The sequence below is a fragment of the Globicephala melas genome, chromosome 11 (assembly GCF_963455315.2).
Source record: "Globicephala melas chromosome 11, mGloMel1.2, whole genome shotgun sequence".
NCBI lineage: Eukaryota > Metazoa > Chordata > Mammalia > Artiodactyla > Delphinidae > Globicephala > Globicephala melas.
The window spans coordinates 82255923-82278331 of NC_083324.2; the positions used below are offsets into that span (position 1 = coordinate 82255923).

The 22409-nt window shown below is 42.5% G+C and overlaps 1 protein-coding gene across 1 annotated transcript in view; it reads right to left on the reverse strand.

Annotated features, from left to right (window-relative positions):
- The window catches only part of SCGN (secretagogin, EF-hand calcium binding protein), a 37135-nt gene extending 16930 nt beyond the window's left edge, over positions 1-20205 (reverse strand). The window contains exons 1-6 of the mRNA XM_030881181.2: positions 20124-20205; positions 19136-19206; positions 14969-15061; positions 11262-11351; positions 7038-7094; positions 6655-6732 (exon numbers count right to left, since the gene is read on the reverse strand). Of these exons, the coding sequence (XP_030737041.2) occupies positions 6655-6732; positions 7038-7094; positions 11262-11351; positions 14969-15061; positions 19136-19206; positions 20124-20205 (471 nt within the window). The remainder of the gene's footprint in view (positions 1-6654; positions 6733-7037; positions 7095-11261; positions 11352-14968; positions 15062-19135; positions 19207-20123) is intronic.
- Positions 20206-22409: the final 2204 nt, after the last annotated feature.

Genomic DNA, 22409 nt, shown 5'->3' on the forward strand with positions numbered 1-22409 from the left:
GAACAGGACTGTGGGGGAAGGTCAGAATGTCAGTTTTGGACATGCTAAGTTTGAGAGGCTTATTGGGCATCCAAGTGGAGACACACATCCAAATATATGCAGACAGCTCAGAGAAGTGCTCTGAGTCAGAGATATAAATTGGAGGCAGTCACCTTTAGTTAGTATTTAAAACCATCAGACTGGTTGAGATCAACGGTAGAGTGAGGGTGGACGTGGAATAGAAGAGATTTCAAGACAGCCTGGTGGCGGAGGGGGGGGTAAATTGGGAGATTGGGACTGACATATACACACTACTATATAAAAAATAGATAACTAATAAGAACCTACTATATAGCACAGGGAACTCTACTCAATACTCTATAATGGCCTATATGGGAAAAGAATCTCAAAAAAGAGTGGATATATGTATATGTACAACGGATTCACTTTGCTGTACACCTGAAACTAACACAGCATTGTAATCAACTAGACTCCAATAAAAGTTAAATTAAAAAAGAAAAAAAGCACAGACATGTCTCAGATTGGCCTGGGTCAGAGACCTAGGGGGAAGGAAGCAGGTGCTTTAATCCAGGCATGAAGGGATGAGAGCTGGGACCAGGGTAGAGGCTGGGGGTATTCTCTTTGCCTGCCACATTCTCAGATTTTATTTTATTGTTTTACAGTAGTTCAAGTTCCATGCTCTAATTAGGGACATGCGCTTAATATCTCCCACATGTATTAGCTTACATTTTACAAAGCTCAGTATTACCAAATAATATTCTATTCAGACAGCTAATCTTTCCCCCTGCCAGGTGTTGGCAGCCTCTCTTAATTAGATGTCATAATTGGATTTTGTTAATAGTTTCCTTCCTTGTACAGAACATTAATTACGAGTTTACATGAGACAAGGTCTGCAGACCTCAGCTTTTCTCTTCTGATTGGATGTTCTGCCTTGACTTGTTGATTGTTATGTTTCAGACAGCTTTCAAGTGTGCCAATCCTTATTTGGGTCAATTTGAATTCATTAGTAGGTTACATCTCTTAAGTGAAGCATTTGATGCTAAACCTCAGAACCAAATCTTTAATGCAGTGCTGCTGTGACTGTGTCCATTGCTCATCAAAAAGCCATTAAAGCAGCCTTAAAGTGATTTCACACTTGGTGTATCACTTAGAGCTCGGATCCTAGAAGGTTTTTCTCAGAATGTTGAGTTTCTAAAAGTCAGTATACCCAGAAGTCTCTGAGGAAATGTAAAGAGTCTTTAAAAAAACAAACAAACTGTAGTCCAGTTCCCATATCTGTTCATTGGAAAAGTATAAGTCGCCTTTACAATTTAAGACCACTCGGATTCCCCTCAGCTACTTCACAGGACTCTAAGCTTCTGGATCCAAGCTCAAAGCCATCAGAGGTGTACATTGCCATTTCTTTTTTCATTTCATAGGTTTTCTTCAGCTCAGGGCATTCCATTGTAAGAGCTGCCAGCCTGAGGTTTCTTAAATGTAAACCGTAGAGCTGTGGAGAGAAGCGCTCTGGGCAACTAGGGCTGCGGGGCTGATGCATGATGTGCAGAATTTCTTTTCAGCCCAGTACTGACTTTCTAAGCAGTCTACACTTCTCCTCCCTGCCTTCTCCTGCCCCTTATAATGGGATGTTTGACTGATGTGACCCCTGGGGCTTTATGCAGCCACAATTCACTCTTCTTCTCTTTCTCCCTTCCCCAGTTTAATCAGTGTTCCTCTTTTCTCCAGAACAATTTTGTGGAACCCTTTCTTGTTTCTTTCATTAATTTGCTTCCATTTTGGTGTTTAAGAAGTTGTCAATTCTTAGGAGTATTTAGGGACTTCATGAGGAGAAAAATCCATTTTTCTGGGTAATAAATTCTGTTGTGGCTGTCAGAGCTCCTGTATTATCTTATCTTTAAAAATACTGAGAGAGGGGCTTCCCTGGTGGCGCAGTGGTTGAGAGTCTGCCTGCCGATGCAGGGGACGTGGGTTGGTGCCCCGGTCTGGGAAGATCCCACATGCCGCGGAGCAGCTGGGCCCGTGAGCCATGGCCGCTGAACCTGCGCGTCCGGAGCCTGTGCTCTGCGGCGGGAGAGGCCACAACAGTGAGAGGCCCGCGTACCGCAAAAAAAAAAAAAAAAAAAATACTAAGAGAATCCTAATCTCCTAACATGGCTTTGTCCTCACCTTGCTCTTCACTTTATTCATAGGGATTTGTGTCTCTTCTTGATCTCATAGAGCTCAGCCCTCCCTCTTTTGAAAGTTTTCATTTTAATAATTTGACATTTAGACTTTCAGATGTGAATGTTATGGTTTGAATACAGTTTGAAGCTGGATTTGGGTCTGAATTTCCACTCCGTCCTTATCGTCTCTGACCTGTAATCCTCAGTTTTTTCATTTACAAAATAGGGGTTTAAAAATACTTATTTCATAAGGTTCATGTGAGAATCATAAGATGTTTGAAAAGTGCTTCACACAGGGCCCAGCACAGAAGGAACTCTCAATTATTAGGATTAAAATATTTAATACTAGAGCAAACACTGGCTACGTTTCAATGAAAATAAAGTACTGTGTGTACTCTGTTAAGAAGACATCTTTAAAAAAATTTAAGTTTAATTCTTTTCACCTACCTCTTTTTTTTAATTGAAGTATAGTTGATTTACAATGTTTCAGGTATACAATAGTGATTGAGTTATACATATATGTGTGTGTGTGTATATATATTTTTCAGATTCTTTCCCATTATAGGTTATTACAAGATATTAAATATAGTTCCCTGTGCTATACAGTAGGTCCTTGTTGTTTATCTATTATATCTATATATCTATATAGTAGTGTGTATCTATTAATCCCAAATTCCTAATTTATCCCTCTCCTGGCCTTTCCCCTTTGTCCACCTACCTTTTCTTGTCCTGCCTTTGCTGAAGCTCTAGAATTGCTGCTTCATTGCAGTCCATCTTATTTTTTAAAAAATCCAGAAAACTTTTCAAGAATCTTTTAATTGGATCTCAAGGTGAAATTGCTGTATTTAAGGGCTGAAAGGAAAATTGAACTCAATTCCTACTTATGGGTCGATACTGTAGGGCAGTGATGCACACAGTGGGGATGAAAGGGAGGGACCAGAGGGGATGTTTGCTCCCTTTCCCGTTCTTACCAAATTTCCTCCCAGTTGGAAGACTCCATAAGGTCAGAGACCGTATCTTCCTTGGTAGGTTCTCCCTAAATATTTGTTGAAGGAATGAACTCATATCTTTGTATGAACTAGCTTACCAGAGCACATTCTAACCTGACAGAGCAGCATTAAGAGAGTGGGGTTTTGGTGAGGGAGGGGATATTCTCGGTCACTTTGAGACCCTACCTCTCAGCCCAGAAAAACCATCTCAGACCCAGCTTAAGAAAAGGAGCAGAGTAATGTGACTTGCAGATCCACAGGGGCATATACTAGGCTCGCCCTGCTCTGACTGTCCCTTCTTGATTTGCTCTGCTCTGTCTCCATGCCTCCAGCTCTAGCCCTCACTCCTGTCCCTCCTACCTCCCGTCGTCAGCTCGGGGCTCCCATCTCCCTGTCTGTCTCTGTCCCCTGGGCTCAGCACGGCTCCTACCCACTGCCTGGTTGGGATCCTTCTGGGTGACTCTTTGTGATGAAGGACCCCATTGAGAGACATAAGGAGGGAGCTCAGCACTTCCAGGCTCCCTTTCTGGTTCTGCCCTGGAGGGTCTGGTTTTAAACAAGGAAAGAGAAAAAGGAGAATTTCGGAACATGAAGCACTGCTTGAGGAAAGCTGGGTCTGGGCAAAATGCTGCGATGTGCAGTATGCAGTATGCGAGGCACCTCAAGAGGGATCGAGAGTCGTGATGGAGCTGGAGGGTCCCAAGGAACACGGACAAGGGAGGCAGGAGGGCCCCAAGGGCAAAGTTTAGTCCTATTGTTAGGGTTTATTCCTAGCTGTTTATGAGGTAATAACTGAAAATTCAGTTCAGACAATTCGCATTAAGTAGCCCACTGTGTGCCAGGCTCCGTGGGAGGGCTGAGAACGCAAAGATAAGATGCCACCTTGCCCTTGAGGAATCACAGCCTAGTGGAGTACAGGATCCATAGACAGTGGCAGTGTCATCCTTGACTCCCAGCTGCTTCATCAGGAAACCCTACTGATTCCGTCTTCAGACAGATCTAGTTCTCACCTCCTCTGCTACCCGACCCTGGTCCAAGCTGCCATCCTCTCTCACCTGGATGGAGCAATGGCCTCTTAACAGGGCTTCCTGATTCCCTCCTTGCCCATTTCGGGCTCTTCTCAACACAGCAGCTAGATCATGGCATCCTCTGCTTCAAATCCTCCAGTGGCTCTCCATCTCCCTCCCACTAAAACCCCAAGTTCTCACAGTGGCCCCAAAAGCCCAACCTGGTCTGGCCTACATCTCATCCTTGCTTACTCTGATCCAGCCACCCTGGTCTCTTCCTGTTCCTGGAAATCCCGGCACACCCCTGACCCAGGGACGCTGCTGGCTGCACCTTCGGTCCTTTCTCACGTTGCATCTTCTTGAAGGGCCTCCCCTGACCACCCTATTGAAAATTACACCTCCCCAGGCTCCCATCCTAGCTGCCCTGCTGGCACTGCCTGGTCTACTTTTCAATTTTTTCCATCACACTATTACCCTCTATCATGAAATGTAATTTATTATTTATTGTGTTTATTGTTAGTGTCAGTCTCTCCTTTGTCTGTTTCACTCACTGTTGAATCCTTGATGACTAGAAGAGTGCCTGAGGCATAGCAGATTTTAAGGAATATTTGTGGAATGAATTACATGGATGACTATGATGTTACGACAGTGAAATACACAAGATAATATAGGGACACAGACGAGAGGCACTTGGATCCACTATAGAAGAAGGTTATGGAAGATCTTCTAGGGCAAGATGACGTCTAACTAAATCTTGAAGGATGAGCAAGAACCAGGTGGAGAAAAGTAAGGAAAAAATAGCCAAGCTGTGTTAAAAAGTCAGAAAGCAGTGGCTTAGTATTCTAGTTGGAGGTGGAGGGAAGCCCCTCAGAGTCAAAGGTATTCAAAGAAATACTGGAAACATGCTGGAGATTCTAAATGCAAGCATTTCATTGTGTAGGGCCTGTTTTATACATTAATAAAATCAAGATAACAACAGCCAGTGCTAACATTGTTAAATCAATGTTGAAAAAAATGCCCAACTGGAAGAATAATCTCCTTGTTATTCTCTCCCCCAGGCATTTTCAGTCTAATTTCCTTTTTCAGATTATTCATTCTATTGGAGGGTTTCACTGGAACTTTCACTCTTTAGTGCTAAGTACCTATTTACTCAGGATTTCAAACAGCGTTTTGCATGCTGTTACAACAGGTCAACATAGTAGAAAGCCAGATAATTTCCTTGATTGAGACCCTGGCCTGGGCTGTGACTCTGTCCTTGGCATCAGCTTTGCTCCTGTCCAGGCCATTTACAAGGCGTCATGGTCAAGAGCACATTCTTCCTTCCCTGGGCTAATGCCCTTGGCTGGAAGCAGCATTTGGAGTAGTCAGAGTACAGAGTGAGAGCCAGGAAGATGCAGGGTTGAAAGCCAGGAGAGCCCAACTTCCAGTGTAACTGGTGCCTTAGGCTAGGCAACTTAACCTTTCCCAGTTAATCTGATTTTTATAAAACGAGTCTAGGGATTCAACTTGGTGGTGACTTAGTCACTTACCCTTTCCAAGCCTCAATCATCAGATACACAAAGGAGCAGGAACAATGCCAGTGCTATAAAGGAGTTGTTAGAATGAATACAGTATTTGGAAACATCATTTAAAGGCCGAAATAGATGAACCTAGTGGTGCACATTTTAACAGGGATCCGTAAAACTCCTCTCAGTGATGCGCTTCCGTGGCTGTTCACCGGAAGGTTCGGTAAGATGCGTCTACTCAAGAACTCTTTCTATAATAAGTGTAACAATTGCACAAGTAATCGTAAAGTACTTTTACAAGTACTTTGTAAAAAAAAGTAAAAAAAGTAAATTGACCTTTACCAGCAATTTCCTTGCTTGTTAATTAAGAAACCTACAGAGTTTGATTGGAATGAAGCCCACATCTGGGGATGGGAAGGGGCTCGGGGGGAGAGGAATGGTAGAGAAGCCAGATCCAGTTCAATACAGAGTGTTGATTAGCACTGGGAGAAAAGCATCAAGTTAGGAACTGGAACAGAATATGAGGATGAGTTCACCAAAGGCAGCTTCTCCTGCTTCACCATTTTCCAGGGAGCTTTGATGCTGAAATAGTCCTGGGGTCATGTGGCATGAGGGGCGAGTGAAATCATGACAACAAGGGCCATGACAACCGCTACCGGAAGAGCTACCATGTACCGAACATTTATTATTCCCCTGATGCTCTGCAAAGTGCTGCATATGCATCCACTCACTTGCCCTCGCAGTAACTAGATACTATTAATCTCCATTTTTCAGATGAAGTAAATAAAGTTGAGAGCCTGGACTGTTTCTCAAGGCCATGGCTAAAGATGGCAGAGGTGGGACACACATCTCCCATCTATCTGATTCCCAATTGCTCTAAATCAACTTGCTAAATGGGTAGAATCATCCACTGTCCCAGACAATGTTTCTGGGCCCTGAGGAGGCAGCGGAGAAGCCGTCCTCATGGAGATCGCATTGCTCAGTTACTCACCATGGTGCCAGTATATTCTTCCAGCTTAGCCTCAGAAATGGCCTTTTTGTGGTGGCGGAAGAGGTCTCGGAGGAAGTTCTGTGACATCAAGCAAAGAGCTGCATTTTATCTAGTGAGCAAATAAAAATCTAAAAATCTCAAGAGGCTGTATTTTAAGAATTGTGATCCGTTTGTTTTAGGAAGGAACTGAAATGCATTTAGCAAGCAATAAATCCAACATACAGTTTCTAAACCTTCTAAACATGAATCAGTTTTTTTAAGTAACAAATTCATATCCATGTTTCTTGGAAACACAGAAATCAATCTCATGATACATATATATCAAATTCCCAGCGATGAGCAAACCCGCCCTTCACCCAGACACAGCTCCTGGCAACACTTACACAAAGCTCAGCGGCTGATATAAAGCCACTGCTGTCAGCATCATATTTGCGCCAAATCTGAAATACACAAAAGCCATTAATCCATTTACCCTCAAATAATTTGGGGTCAACTTATGCTGCTGTCTACTATGGTTCAGCATCTGATAATAGTACTTAACTGGGTGCAACTAAGACTTTGCATGGAGAATTTTAGCCTTTCTTTGGTGACAGCTATTGTTTGGGCAGAACTCACTAGAAATGACTCACTGCATTCGCTTAGAGCCACTTAGGAGGACCACAGTGCACTCACTGAAAGGGAGCTATGGAAAGTTCAAAATGGAAAGGTATCAAGGGATGGCCTTCAGTGGGAGGCAATATGGCAAACCAAGCAATCTTCTTTGTACTAAATTCCTAAAAATGCAGAGTACTCTAAAAAACAACTCTTTACATACATAGCTCAGCTGGCAAGAAAGTGAGGGGACATCTAAGAGGTCTGACATGATAGGAAAACACAAAACAGAAACCAAAGTCTATCCTAGGTACATCTACTGATCTCTGATAACTTAGCCTGTAGCTTTATCAGGAAACTGCACACAAGGTAGACAGGAGACAAATCCTGGGGCCACCCAAGGTGAGAAGTCAAACTGAGGCACCTCCATAAGACTAAAACCCCGAACAGCAATAACCTTCATGCAAAGGTGAACTTCCCCAAAATAAATTGCACGGCAGAAAGGGCCCCTAAGGAATCTTGCCTTTGTGGTCTTGGCTCCAGGTAAAGGGAATAAAACATCTCTGATAATTCCCAGTAGCAAGCCAACCCTTTCATTGGTTTAAGAACAGCATTCGTGGGATTTCCCTGGCAGTCCAGTGGTTAAGACTCTGTGCTTCCAATGCAGGTGGCTCGGGTTTGATATCTGCTCGGGGAACTAAGATCCCACATGCTGTGCAGTGTGGCCAAAAAACCCCACAAAAAACAGCATTCAGCCAGCTGAAGGTACAGTTACTTAAACTGGAAGACAGAACAGATGAATATTTTTAAGGAAACCTTGAACTGCTTTCTTTAGTAAATGGTGTGATTTTGACCACCTCTGATTTTTCCATATCCAAGCCTCACAAGTTAACAAGTTTCCTAACTCCTATACAGAATGAAAAAGTAGCATTAAGTATTTTTTTTTAATTGACAAATGTTTCATTGATGTGGAATGGGTTTCCTGAGTCATCAACTGCAGGGACCTTAATTCTAGATCACAACTAGGGTCCTGCCTGAATATCCTGCAGGGATAGTCCGAGATGCTGATACTTAGTGAGAAGTGTTCAGAAACATTGCCCCTTTCAGTCCCTGTCACCAACGTTTCTGCCTGAATCTAACCAGGCTTAGAAAATCACCTGGTTAAATGTGATTTATATCCTAACTTTAATGGTGTGACTATACCAGAACTAAGAATGAGAATTTCAAATAACAAAAACATTTTAACCTGCTTTTTTATGCTGTTCTCCAAACATTTTCCATCTAACTTATCTTACAGTTTTACTGCAACTGAGCTATTGGTGGGCCAAAGATCTTTATGTGACTACTATATATGCCTGTCTTTAAAGAATGAAAGCAAAAAGGTTTCCAGGCAAACAAAAACAGAGTTTATTACCAACAGACTCTTGGTAAAGGATATACTCCAGGAAGGAGGAACACAAAGGAGGAAAATCTAAGATGAAGAAGGAATGATGTACAAACACAATGGGAAACATGTGGGCAAATGCAAACATCTTGCTAGCATAAAATTTGTGGGATTAAAGAAAACAAGATAGAACTAATATTCTGGACAATAATGGCAAGTGAGCTGATAGTTAAAGTGTCTTAAGGTCCTGTAGTTCAGGGGGAATATAAAGACATTAAGGTAGGATTTCTTAAATATAGGAGAGTACATAGGTTATAACAAATTTAATTTTAAAAAAAGAATTCAAGAATCCAAAATATTTTTTTTAATTGGGTAGAGAAAGAGAAAGCACTTCTTGACAGAAGAAATTGACAAACTAGAAGGGAGGGAGGAAAAATGGAGAAAGTTTTTTTTTTTTTAAAAAAAGATGGAAATGGCATATGGAACTTTTCTTTTTCCCATTTCTCAAGATTATTCAAGCCTACACAGGCATAACATTTTAATACTTTCCGCTGATTATAAAAGCAAGTCATATTTATTGTACGAAATTACTGAAATATAAAACACTACAATCTTCTGAAATTCCTACCCCAAGATAGTCACTTGTCATTTCTATGTGTTTCCTTTTCATTGTGTTTCTGTTATATATGTGACAAAATGAAGGGGAAGTCATATGGCCTACGCACTTGGGTAGTCTATTATTTTCATTCAAACTTTTCTGTGAGCATTCTTAAACACAACTAAAATTATTTTGAAAATGTCATTTAAAATAATCGGTAAATAATAGAATGATTCTACACAATTGGAAAATACAGAAGTACAGGGAACATAAATATTATCCAAAATCTTACCCCTAAAAAACCCAATATTTATCTAGTGTGTATTTACCCGTTGTCTTATTTACATGGGTGTTAGGGTAAATAATTCTTTAAGCAAAGTTAAGATCATAACGCATATACAATTTTGTTTCTTAACACCATAGTGCACTTCCTTCTTGTCATTAGATAGTCTTTGAAAACTTGATTTTCAATGATGCATAAAGTTCCACATGGGGTTTTTCTCTCATGAATCTCCAGGGCGTAGAACAGTTGCTGGCATACTGCAGGGGCACATAAGTATTTGTGGAATGAATGAATTGTATGAATGTATCATAATTTTTCTTTCATTGTTAAGCATTTATGTTATTTTCAGTTTTAACTATACTAAGTAACAGAAATATTTAATGTACATCATTGTGTAGAAAACTTGTCTGCATCTCTGATTATATCCTTAACATAGATGCTTGGAGAAGTAGAATTATTGAGTCAAAGGGTAAAGATTTTTTTTAATTAACTCTGGATTATGAAATTTTAAAGAATCCTGATTACATTTTTGCAAAATCGCTTTCCATAAAATTATCCCAGTGCGCGTGCCTACCAGGATAGCAAGAGCAAGTCTCAGTGCTTGCTTGCCAGTGCTGTGTCTTTTTGTTGATCCTCTTAAAGTCTTTACCACTTTGGAAGAGTTAGTTGTTTCTAATTTGCATTTCTTTGGTTACTGTTATATATCAATTGTCTGTTCATATTTCTTCTGTGAATTGTCTATGCAAGTGCTTGCTCCGCTTTTCATAACTTCCACTTGGCCCGAAGATAAATAAAGTAGTGCACAAGGGTGCCAAGTTATTATCTCGTAAGTGGGGACCTGGTAAGTCTTTCAGGAATGGGGCCCTGGGTGCAGGAGCTGTCTTGAATCTGCCGCTCTGGCCTTGAAGACACCCTGCTCTGCCTTCCCTGGTCTTTTTTCACCCACAGACAGTAACACCTAGAGGCTGAAAGAGGAGATAAGATGAGCCATCGATTCTGCCTTTTGGTTTTATTCTGGCACAGTGATTGCAAAGAGATGCCTGCTGGCTGGATCAGCCCTCTAATCAGTTGTATTTTGACCATACTGTGCCTTCAAAACTAGAACTAGTCGCCAACAGTTAAAAATAAGTAGTTTCGGGCTTCCCTGGTGGCGCAGTGGTTGAGAGTCCGCCTGCCGATGCAGGGGACACGGGTTCGTGCCCCGGTCCGGGAAGATCCCACATGCCGCGGAGCGGCTGGGCCCGTGAGCCATGGCCACTGAGCCTGCGTGTCCGGAGCCTGTGCTCCGCAACGGGAGAGGCCACAGCAGTGAGAGGCCTGCGTACCGCAAAAAAAAAAAAAAAAAAAGTAGTTTTCCATAGAGTCTAGATGCCTAGGCTGCATTCTCAGAAGGCAGCAGTTGGCTGGAGCTCACAGGACTCTGGGCTCTTGATGGGCATGTGCTCTCCAGGCTCCACGGCCCCCTCCCTACCCTCCCATTACATGCCTCAGGTACCTGCCGGGCCCCTCGTCTAAGCCTTCCTCTAGCCCAGGCTAAGGAGTTTGTCAGCTCAGGGGCAGCCCGGGTCAGCACACTGAGAGAGCACATTGGGGCTTGGTGCCAAAGTCCAGGCTCCACACAAGGGCTTCTTTGCATGGTCTTGTCCTCTGTGGGCAGCTCTCCCTTGGGGACTGGGCAGGAGTGGTGGCAGCCACAGCAGGTGGCTGGAATCCTGGCCTCACCCTCCATAGAGACACAACCAAACGCTTACCTGCATAAACTCCACACTGCTGTCCAAGGGGGTTTCCCGGCGAAAGAGCAGAAGAAAGTTTTCATCCTCAGACAAGAACATGCAGGCAAGCTAAAGGAAAAGGCGGAAATAGCAGCTGGTGACACTGGCCGGTGCTCCGTGGGTAAAAGGCATCAAGGAACATATCAGAGGGCAGAAGGGCTTGGATCTCTCAGGATGGAGAGCCCAACACGTAGTTCCGCGCCCTTGATTGTCATTTTGGATTCATTGATTCTTTCAAGAAGTATTGCACCCTTCTAGGTGTGAAACACTATGAGTATCTGTCTTCCATGAGCTTACAATACAAAATAATAATAATCATCTTTATTATTATTTAATAATAAATGTGTTAGTGCTTAAAATGTTCCAGACCTTATTCTGAGAGGCTCCAATTTTATATTAACAACTCTGTAATTATAGTAGAAAAAAAAAACACCCAGTAATTTTTATATGTGCCATGAATTGTTCTAAATACTTATATATGCTAACTCATTTAATCCGAACAACCTATAGGGTGCATAACACATCATTATTATTATTTATTAGTTAAGGAAACTGGGCTTCACAGAGATAAGGAGCTTGCCATCATTATGTAGTTAGTAAGTGGTGGAGTCAGGACCTCAGCTAAGCCCACACTTTTAACCCCTGTGCTGTGCTGGTGAGATGCTGTGTATACAGATCACTTCGGTGCCGTACACACAATCAGGAATGATTGCTGTTTGGCTTGATTCTTGAGTTGGCTATGGTTTATATTCTTTTATATTATTAGCATCTATATGATACTTTCAAAGTTGGTTCACTTGTGGTAAATTTAACCATCCAGCCGTCTATATGAGCACCAGTTCTACTGACTGACTTCCCTTGCTCCCATGAACAAAGGTAACATGTCTTCCCCTATGTGATGGTAATACTTGTTTCAGCTCATAGGCACGTTTGGCTGGGTTCTTTGCCAAACCTATGGTATTTCAGTGTATACTGTCTCCTTTCTGAATTGTCCCCCATAAACAACGGCCATTTCTTCTATAACCATAGTTCTCCCAGCATCTTGTTCAGTGCTACAGAGGAAGTCCAGAGCAAAAGCTTCTGCTAGGTTGTAGGACTGATTAGCCCACACTCCCATTCATATTCTCTAGTTGGATGTAGGTCAGCTCAAGGGCACATCGTGTTAATAACAGCTGTCATAGATTGAATACCTACTACATGGCAGGCACTGGCAATGTCCTTTTCATCTATCACCTCATTAAATTCTCACACCAATCCTTCAGGTAGATATGAGTATTGGCATTTTAATACGAATGGGAGGCAGCACAAAGCTGGCTTTGGCTTTAGTGTGGTTCCTTCCTTCTCCGTATTCACCTCTTATTTGATCTTGGACAATTTAATTGATACCTCTGTGCCTTAATTTCCTCATTTGTAAAATGGAGATAATAATATTTATATCCTGGTGCTTATGTGAAGACTAAAAGTCAGGTGAGGCACTGTTTATAAACTGTTTAGCAAAGTCCCTGATACCCATTAAAAAGTTAGTCCGTGGTAACTGCTCTGTGGATGAAGACGATGAACTTGAGGCTCAGAGAGATGAAATCACTTGGCCAAGGTTTCATATTTCACCTGTCGACTTTGTGTTTTTCCTACCCACCACACAAGGTGAGCTGCGAGCTGCTCTTCAGGACTAAGTGTGTTTTCGCATGGGGTGGCACAGGCTGAGAAACCAAATTAAAATGTAATTCACCAGCCCTAAGTCTCTAGACCGCACTCCGTCTTCAGTTTGACCAGAGTGGCACAGAGGAGCCCTGGACACAGATCATCCCCAAGCTTCACTTTGGCTCTTAGATGCGAACTCCTTTCCCATTTTGTTTTGTGCTAAAATAGCTCAAATGTGTTCAGGTGAGCTGATTTTATGTCACAAGTACCTGTAATTGGAGTAAGAGAAATGGCCAGTGGTATAGCAGGAGACAGTAGGAGAGACCTTGCTACTCTTTACACTCACAGACTCATGAGGTTTTCAGGGGACCAAAGCAGTCCTATACCATCAGCTTCTCTACAGACAACCTCAGTTATGCTCATTGGCAGGACTCCATGACAGAATGGTTGGCACGGATGCCAAAGTTTTTGCCAAGTTCCCAATTGCTTCAGGAAGGTCTACCAGTAATTGGTAAGATAATGGCATAGTTTTTCATTATTTACCATGTTTCATTCATTTATTATTAAGTTAACAAATATTTATTGAGTGCCACTATACGCTATGCTCCGTTCTATGGGCTAGAGAATGTAACTGTGAACATGTAATTATGAATACTTTGGTTATTCTACCTTGATGCGTACAATTACTTTTCCATTAATCAATACACTGATACATTTACATCAATTATAATGCAATTATTGGTTATATAAATAATTTTTGCCTTTTAGTGAAAACTTTGGAAATAGCTACAGTCATAAATCTGGAGTTTAGCTTAGTAGTTTTCTGAAAAGGCAGCCTCCTGGTGTGAACATGTCTATTTTTTATAAGAAGACATAATCTTGCCTTGTTATAACTTTTTAAAGAAAAATTACTATTTTCACCAACAATAATGACTAAGTATGACAGCACTAAGAGACTAGCTCTTCAGGTTTCAGGTCATATGTCTAGCAGGCAGTTTTGTCTATGAAATAAATATCTTACTTTCATAGCAGCTCTTTTTTTTTTTTTTTTTTTTTGCGGTACGCGGGCCCCTCACTGCTGTGGCCTCTCCCGTTGCAGAGCACAGGCTCCGGACGCGCAGGCTCAGCGGCCACGGCTCACGGGCCCAGCCGCTCCGCGGCATGTGGGATCCTCCCGGACCGGGGCACGAACCCGCGTCCCCTGCATCGGGAGGCGGACGCTCAACCACTGCGCCACCAGGGAAGCCCCTAGCAGCTCATTTTTATGTATGGATTTATAACTCTATAGAATAAACCTGTATAGATTCATACCTATAAGTGGGTTACAACTTAATCCAGTGCCACTTACTGGCCATACGATGCTAGGAAAGTAACTTAGGTTCCTCATCAGTAAAATAGAGCTAATGTTCCATGTCCATCTTCTATAGCTACTGTGGGGATAAAGTAACATGATATGTGTGGAAATCCTTTCTAAACTGGAAACCTTTTTGTAACTGGAAGGAAAAATTATCAGGTTAAAGATAGACTGTGCCTGGCGCTGCATGTCTAACACAGTTCCTCGCTTTAGTAGGTACTTAGTAAGTGTGGCTTGAGTTGAAGTAGAGGCGGCTGCTTTCTGTTTAGTTTTTAATGACGTTCACGGACTGATCTTTCCAATCTCCATTGGGAACTGATACTGAACTTTAAACTCATTTATTGTCAGTACGTTTTCCCTTATGTCAAGGTTGAATTTGAACAGGACACTGTGGAAGGAGACAAATATTAGATCAAGTAACTGAAAAGCCTCCAGCCTCCAGCATATCAATTCCCCAATTATAAAATAAGTACAAACATTGATTGACCGAAATAAAATGATGGAAGCATCATATACTCTTTGTTATTAAGCTGATGAAAAAGGAAAAGTGAGTACTTCAGAAATGTTATGTAACCCAGCTGCCTTGCAGAGGGTTCTAATTTTCCAATCAAATGTAAAACTTTCATTATCCTTCAGAAAAAATTATAGCCCAAGAAGGTACAGTCAAGAAAGTTACAGTCATAAAAGGTACCTCTTTCATCTGTATGCGACCGTCTTTAGAGACATTGTGGGCAGACGTAAATTGTTGTTTCATCTTCTGCACATTTTCTTCCATGACTGCATCCTATAGTGGGCCAGACAGAACCACATTAAAGCCACTGAGATTCCAAAAATGTAGTTAGGATATCAAATATTCAGAGTATATGGCATGATAATTATGTTAGTCTAACCTGGAAAGTAAGTTACTTAGCCACTGAAAGTGATCCCACCAAGTTGCACACCAGAGAGAGTGACAGAGAGAGAGAGAGAGAGAGAGAGAGAGAGAGAGATGGAGATTTCTTAAACAAATAACCACTAATCAGAATCCTAACTAGGTAAGACTTTTAGCTAGTGAGCTCCTAAAATATGAATGAAGAGAAGCTTAGAGACTAGACTGTTGATAGAATGAATTTGAACATCATTCTATATTTGGTTGTGACAAAAGATTGTATTGTAATGAACATATAAACTTTCTTCCCAAGAACTCAGAGGTTTTTTTTTATTCTTTTCTAATTGAAAAGTCCAGCTCTTCTGGGTCCCCAGTTTGCTAGAGTTTATTCTTTTAATCTTGGTCTCGCCAAGGAAAAGAATAATTAGGGGAAAATAATTAAAGAGGAAACCAAAGAAATAATCATTGAACTACTGAAGACGTCACATATCCCTTCCTTGTACAACCTTTTCCACACATTAAATTGTTCTTCATCAGTGGGCGGCAGGGTTATTACAAAGAAACGTGACAGGTATAATTAACAATGGAGAATGAATTTTGATGTAGGGGCTGAGAGGCACAGATACTCCCAAACAGTGCCGTATTCCTAGACTTCAGACTAGATCAGTTATACTAAATTTATTCTCCCTAATACTACTACACTATCCCTGCCAACCAGGTTTCCTCATTTGACACTCCACTAAGTACCGAGAAATTAGCCTCTGTAGTCTTGGCGCCGTAGATTGTGTGGCTTGTATGAGTATGTATGTGCATCATACAGGAAAATCGCAATGGAAATCACGCAAGAAAGTGGGTCTTCACTTTGGATTTCAGCTTGGCCTTCGACCTTTAGTTTGAAGGCACAGAAACTTGACTTCCGTCCTCTCAGACCTCTAACTCCAAAGTCCATGATTATCCCTTGGACCTAAAGCAAAAGAGTCTAGGGCTCCCTCTGTTGTAATTTCCCATCAGCACCAACCCTGCTCGCCTTGTCTGAGACTCTAGGCCCCAGCAGAGTATTTATCATCTCTGAAGCATTGAAACAGGCCCAGGATGTGCTACAATCTGTACATGAAGAATGCATGCACAGCCCCAGAAAGCAATGCTATGCAACAGACTGGCTAGATCTGGACCTGGTTCAGAGGCCAGTTCTGAGTATTTGAAAAGACAAAAGGCGGAGATAAGAGGGGGGTGAGTAACAGAAGCAGCAGGAGCAGCCGATGGTTCCATTAGGTCAGTCCCCTCAGAGGCTGTGAGGAACGTAATTACAAGCAGGCCGGCTGCTCTCCAAGATTGACTAGCAGGCAGCTTGCTGTTAGAAATCTTCAAATTCCTTCCCCCAAGGTCTCTGTGACTCGCTAATCAGGGGAGGAAAGTAGAGCTATTCAGGCCTCTGATGAACTGCTTGTCACACTTAGACACCAGAGTGAGGGGCTGCCTGGTCATGAGGCCCCCCGCTGCTGCTTCTGTACTCAGTGGGGCATCACTGATTAAAAGTAGGTGTCACAAGTGGTGATTATCCCTCCGCTGAGAGGGGCATGTCCTCTTGTTAAGGACATACTTAGGGCCTATTCATTTCTCAGCAGGAAAAAAAGTCCAGAATTAGGAACAGTTTCCTTAATCATACTTGTCCCGGTATCATGGAACGCCCAGTGAAGGTCCCTGTAACTATGTTCCCTGGGGTAATGCCTCAGCATTTTGAAAGGAAACAATGGCAGATGACAGCATTTCTGATTAACAGTTTAAACGGCTTATCCCCTGGCTCCAAAACCTGTCTCCTTTGCCAAGTGCTGAGGAGAGGTACCTGGGGCTACAGCCACAACTCAGCAGGACTGGCCTAATTATATTACAGCCCCCTGTCTGACAGGTAATCACTGTTCCTGGAGGGAACAGAGTGAAAGAAGATGCAGTGTGACCCAGGGTGCTTTTAAAATGCAAGACCCCAGACAGACCCCCAAATGTACTGAAATACCTAAGAGGTGGGACCTGGGGCTTTGCACGTTAACAAACACAGTTAATTCTTAGGCACTGGCCTAAGGACTCTGCAGCTTTCCAACCCCTTCGCCTCTGGACTCAGGAATGCCTGCACTGAACACAGTTGCACAGCAGACTGGTGAGTCATTTGTTGTTTCCTTTCCTCCGAGGACCATGCCTGTCCATGTGTGAGAAGGTGAGGCCATGGGCCAGATCTGAGGGAGGGATGATGACAAGATCAGGCAAGCTACGGGAGATGGCATCCACCTTCTCCCTCACTGATGGGAACGATGCCTTTGAAGTCAGCCCAAGCCCCAGAAGAAGGCAGCTCGCAGTGTCCTCAGTCTAGAGCAGACCCCAGTGTTTGAGAAGCCCTACCCCTCATCCCATGACTGAAAATTAGACACTTTCAGTTTCAATAGTGATAGCAACTTTTCTCCTCCTTTAAATCACTAAAGCAAGGAGCTTTCTGAAAAGGTGTGAAGTTCCAAGTCTCTGGGGTTTAGTTTCTGACCGTCCAGTTTATTGCAAGACTTCGAATGGTTTTGCCTCCATCATTTTGTTTTCCTCAAATACTCCTGTCATGTTTGATAAAATGGTGTCAGACCCATGGGTTCTGGAATGACACGATCCTTTGCATTTACAGTAGTAAGTGGCAGCAAAGCAGAGACAGAGAGATAAGGGAAGGAAAGAGAAAAGGAGAGGAGAGAAACTGATAAAAGAAAAGAAATGAAGGGCAAAGAGAGATAGGAAAGAGAGAAGAAAAGAGAGGAGTGACAATGAGAGAGCTTGAAAAACAGACTGAAGATAGAAAGCAGGAGAAGCAGAGACAGGAGAGGGACAAAGACAGATGGAGAGACATGAGAAACAGAGCTGAGAGAGAGAGACAGAGAAGTCACAGAGAAAGTCAAGGGATGATGGGGAAAAAAAAGAGATGATGGGAGAGGAGAGCCATGAAACAGAATGAGAAACAGAAATGGGTAGAAACATAAGAGAAAGAGATCAGAAGAGAGATAGAAAACGAGAGGCAGACGGGCTGCGGGCGAGAGAGGGTGACTACGAGTTCTGTGTGTGGCTGTTAGAGGCAGATGGCAGCCTCTCTTACTCTGAGCTGACTGCCCTTCCCCCAGAAACAGCGTCCCCAAGCTGCTTGTTCTCCGCACTGGGCTCCTACGTGAAAGTGTGATGCACTCCAGTATTCTTCCATGTAAACAACTATGGCTGAGGATAAGCTGTCGCCACAATTCGTTTTAAACACTATTGTCTCCAGAGCTACTCCTCTTACCATGTATCCCCTGATGGAGTCTTTACCAGGTTATCCCAGCCCCAGGCTGGTGCGTCTCTGTGTGCATTTTTCCTCTGCTTTGGTACAGGGCTCATCAAAAGGTAATCTGCATCTCTCAAGGCGAGATTTACCGTCAGGGAGGGATATGGACACTGGATGGATTGGTTTACATTTATACTTGGGCTCTGGGAATGTTTATTATTTTCTGGTTTGCCATTTCCTAAGAAATTTGTAACCTTTCTAACAAAATGAAAAATGCTTTTGAATGGTTTGTTTGTGGTTTGCTATCCAAGTAATATTAAAGGCACTAAACACCCAGAGCCTCAAAAGCTCTTAACATCTTTTCCACCTTTCTGAGCAAAGTGAGCTACCTTATCTCTAGGTTTAAATCCATTAGCAGAGACATAACCAAGGAGACGTTCAAAACAGGGTTGTTTGAATCTACAGTTAAAATCTCTGAGTGGATGACAGGTGTCACACTAAAAGTCAGTGACCAGCATGTCAAATGCTACAGCTGAACCTCATAAAACCTACCTAAATCCCTCTGTGCTGCTAGGAGAGGGAGAAAAATTACATGCAAGGAAGAAAAGAGATCAGATGCGATTAATAGGTACAAATCAACAGAAGACTTGGATGCTTTTTAGAATTCACTAAGAGAACATAAATTAATGCTTAGTGGCACAAGTACTTACATCAGTACAAAATTTCGGCAACATGTGGTAAAAGAAAGCATCCAGCTCCTTCTCTTCTATGTAACCTTTTTCTAAATGCAAGAAGGTATCCACAAATAATAGTCACTTACACAGAATAACGTGTGACATTTAGTATTTAACACTTAACATCTAAATTTGTTTTTAATCTCAAATTTATAAAATCCCCATGGACACTATCTATTGTAACTCTGATGAAGTGCTAGTATCTACCTCTAGATGACATGGATGTGAATAGCAAATACATATCTGAGAGTCAATGCTTTGTGCTGTGGTTTGTACAAATAGTGGGGAAAGGAAAGCTATTTATACATGAATTTTAATCCACAAATAAACATGAGTTTTAGAATAAACTCTAACCCAAGGATTTTGCAGTCTTGGAAAAATTTAAGAGATGTAAGTATTGAATCTTAGTTTGCAAGGTTAAAACGCACACTTTAGATATTTCCTTTATGTTTCTTTTTTAATGAAGACAAAGCAAATCTAAGTAGTTCTTTTCAAGTAGTTTTTTGGGGAGTGAGGGTAGTGTCTTTTTGAAAGCTGATAAAATTCACCCTCTCTTTGAGAGACTGGGGGTTACACAACAAAGTCATTGAGTAAAAATGAGCATTTGAGTAAAAATGTCATAGAGGGCTGACTTCAGATACCCGAGTGTCAGCCCACAAGCCTCTAATATATAAAATATTTGTCATTATATATACGGTATACCACTACACACACACACACACACACACACGCACACACACACACACACACACGTTGGGGGGTGGGGGCCGGGGTGTAATTTCAGGTCCCTCCTCCCACCCTGAACGTTCACAAGGTACCAAGAAGTGCAGCTCCAGTATACCAGACGTCTGTTAGGTATATTGCATTAACAGCGCTGGAAGCAACTTTCTGCAGGGAAAGACATGGGGAAGAGGAAGCTCTAGGTCCTTTCAGCAAGGCTGTACAGGTGGCTTGTTTTACTCACCCTCTGAGTCAAAGCGCTGCCAGACCTGCCAGAAGCCAGCGGCGTCCGAGCGCCCCTGAGTGGGTTCGCGGGTGCTGTCCATGGTATTGACAACGAAGCGCAGGCACCGGCCGGCAAGAAACACCTAGAGAACTTTGATAAGGACTCCTTTACGGTATCTTCTGACACTCTTGCCAGCTTCTTTCGCCCTCTGATTTCCTTTGAGCACCAGTCTGAGGGGCGGGCACGGGGGCAGCTGGCGAGGCAGCTGCTGGCGCCTTAGCGTCGCTGTGCCGTCCCCAAGGCCCCACCGCGGACTCTCGGGGAAACCAGCTGCTGGGAATCCGCCCTGCTCAGGCGCGTCGTCCCTGACCCGCCCCGCGTGCGCTGTCTGTCCTGGGCACATCCAGCGGGGAGCTCTTGTCTGCCTCAGAGCTGTGGGGAAGTGGGGGAGAAAGGATCTGTCTCCGGGCGGTCATGGTTCACTCTCCTTGCCCTTTAACCTGTTTGTCAAACTCAGAGAAAGTATCCCCCTTATGTTTCACTCACCTTCCAAACGTGTGTCTCAAGGGGTTTTCTAGAGACAGCTCCCCCATTTAGAGGGTTGGAAGGGTGTCAGTGTTAGGATCCTTTGGCCTGATGATTTAGAAATGTCATGTGTGGGGAGGGTGGGGGTGAGGAGGAGAGGGGTGATAGCGCTGGGGTGAGAAAGAGGTTACCAGTAAGCAAGGAGTCAGCAGGGCGATTACTGAGCTCTGATTGTAGAGGGCATGCACGTTGCAGAGCTATAATGCACTCTAAGGACTTGCATCTAAATAGAGATTCTGCAGGGAACTGTGGTCTAAATCAGGCTATTAAGATGCTGAGGGAAGTTCATACTGTGCCGCGCTCTTCCAGGAAAGGATTGTCTAGGGGGAGACATGGTGGCCGACTGCAGTGTTCTTAGTAGAAGTTTAGATGGTTGTGTTTGGCTCCTGAGAACCACACTAAGACCAGAGGAAAAACCGTTTGGAAGAACACAGAGCTCTCGTGATCAGAATTGTTCACAACTTGACTGGATGTTTTGTGAAATAGTAAGCTGAGTGATACTGATGGCTTCTGACCATGTGCTTAGAACCTTTTGTTGAGGAATCTGTAGAAGGAGCTTGGGCAATAGGAGAGTTGGACCAAATATCGATCTGTATGGCACTCTAACTCTGCTATTAACATTTAATAATATTTTTTAAAAGCACATGTACATAAGTCACCTAAATTAGAGTATTTAAAAGAACATGACACTAATGGTCAGACAGTCCCGGGTTAGGATCCCAGCTCCATCACTTACTAGCTTCGTGACCTCCATCATTAGTTCTCATCTCTAAATCTCGGTTTTCTCAACTGTAGAATGAGAATTATAATAGCTTTGGAGAGTTGCTGTGAGGACCAAAGCCACTCTCAACAGTGCACAATAAATTGTAATTGTTGTGGTCTTGTAGAGGATAAGAAGTGACTATATTGTAAAAAAAAAAAAAAAAAGTTTAGAGAAAAAAAGCAAAGTCTGAGAAACTGTCACAGCCAAGAGACGTCCAAGAAGACATGATTAAATGAAACATTGAAACATTGTATCCTGGTGGTATCCTAGAGCAGAAAAAGGACATTAGGCAAAAACTAAGAAAATTTGAATAAAAAAGGACTTTAGGTAATAATAATAATAAATTATGTAGAAGCAAACAGGTCTGGGTTTAGGGCCAGCTTTGCCTCTTACTAGCTGTGACATTAGTCAAGTTACTCAAAAGAAGCCTCACTTTCTTTACCTGTAGAGGAAGATAATAGTAGTATTTGCCTTGTATTACTATCATAAAGTTTAAATGAAAAAAATTCTTATAAACCTCTAAGCACAGAAAACACAGTAAACATTCAGTGTAGGTTAGCTACTAAAATGATGAATCTTCCCTACATACACATTTGGAAGATGGTGATATAGACTTCAGGATTTTTGAGGAATGTGGCTTCGGTTGAAGGAAGAAAAACAATATCTTCACTCTTGGGGAAAATGTTGGGTACAAAAATTGGAGAACAAAGTAGGAGGAGAAGATAAGGGACTCAGTATCCATATATCCACATATCACATGTGGTCCTGGGAAACTATTGGATATAATGTCAAACATCAGTCAGGAAGACTGATAAATATGAACTCACAAGGTTGGTGACTGTTTTCTGATAAACAGTGGGAAAAAAGAAAACACAAGGCAAACATCAGCAGTAATAATCAACGTCTAATGTAGTGGATGGTTAAATGATGTTAAGTCACTATGATAGTCTTTGCTG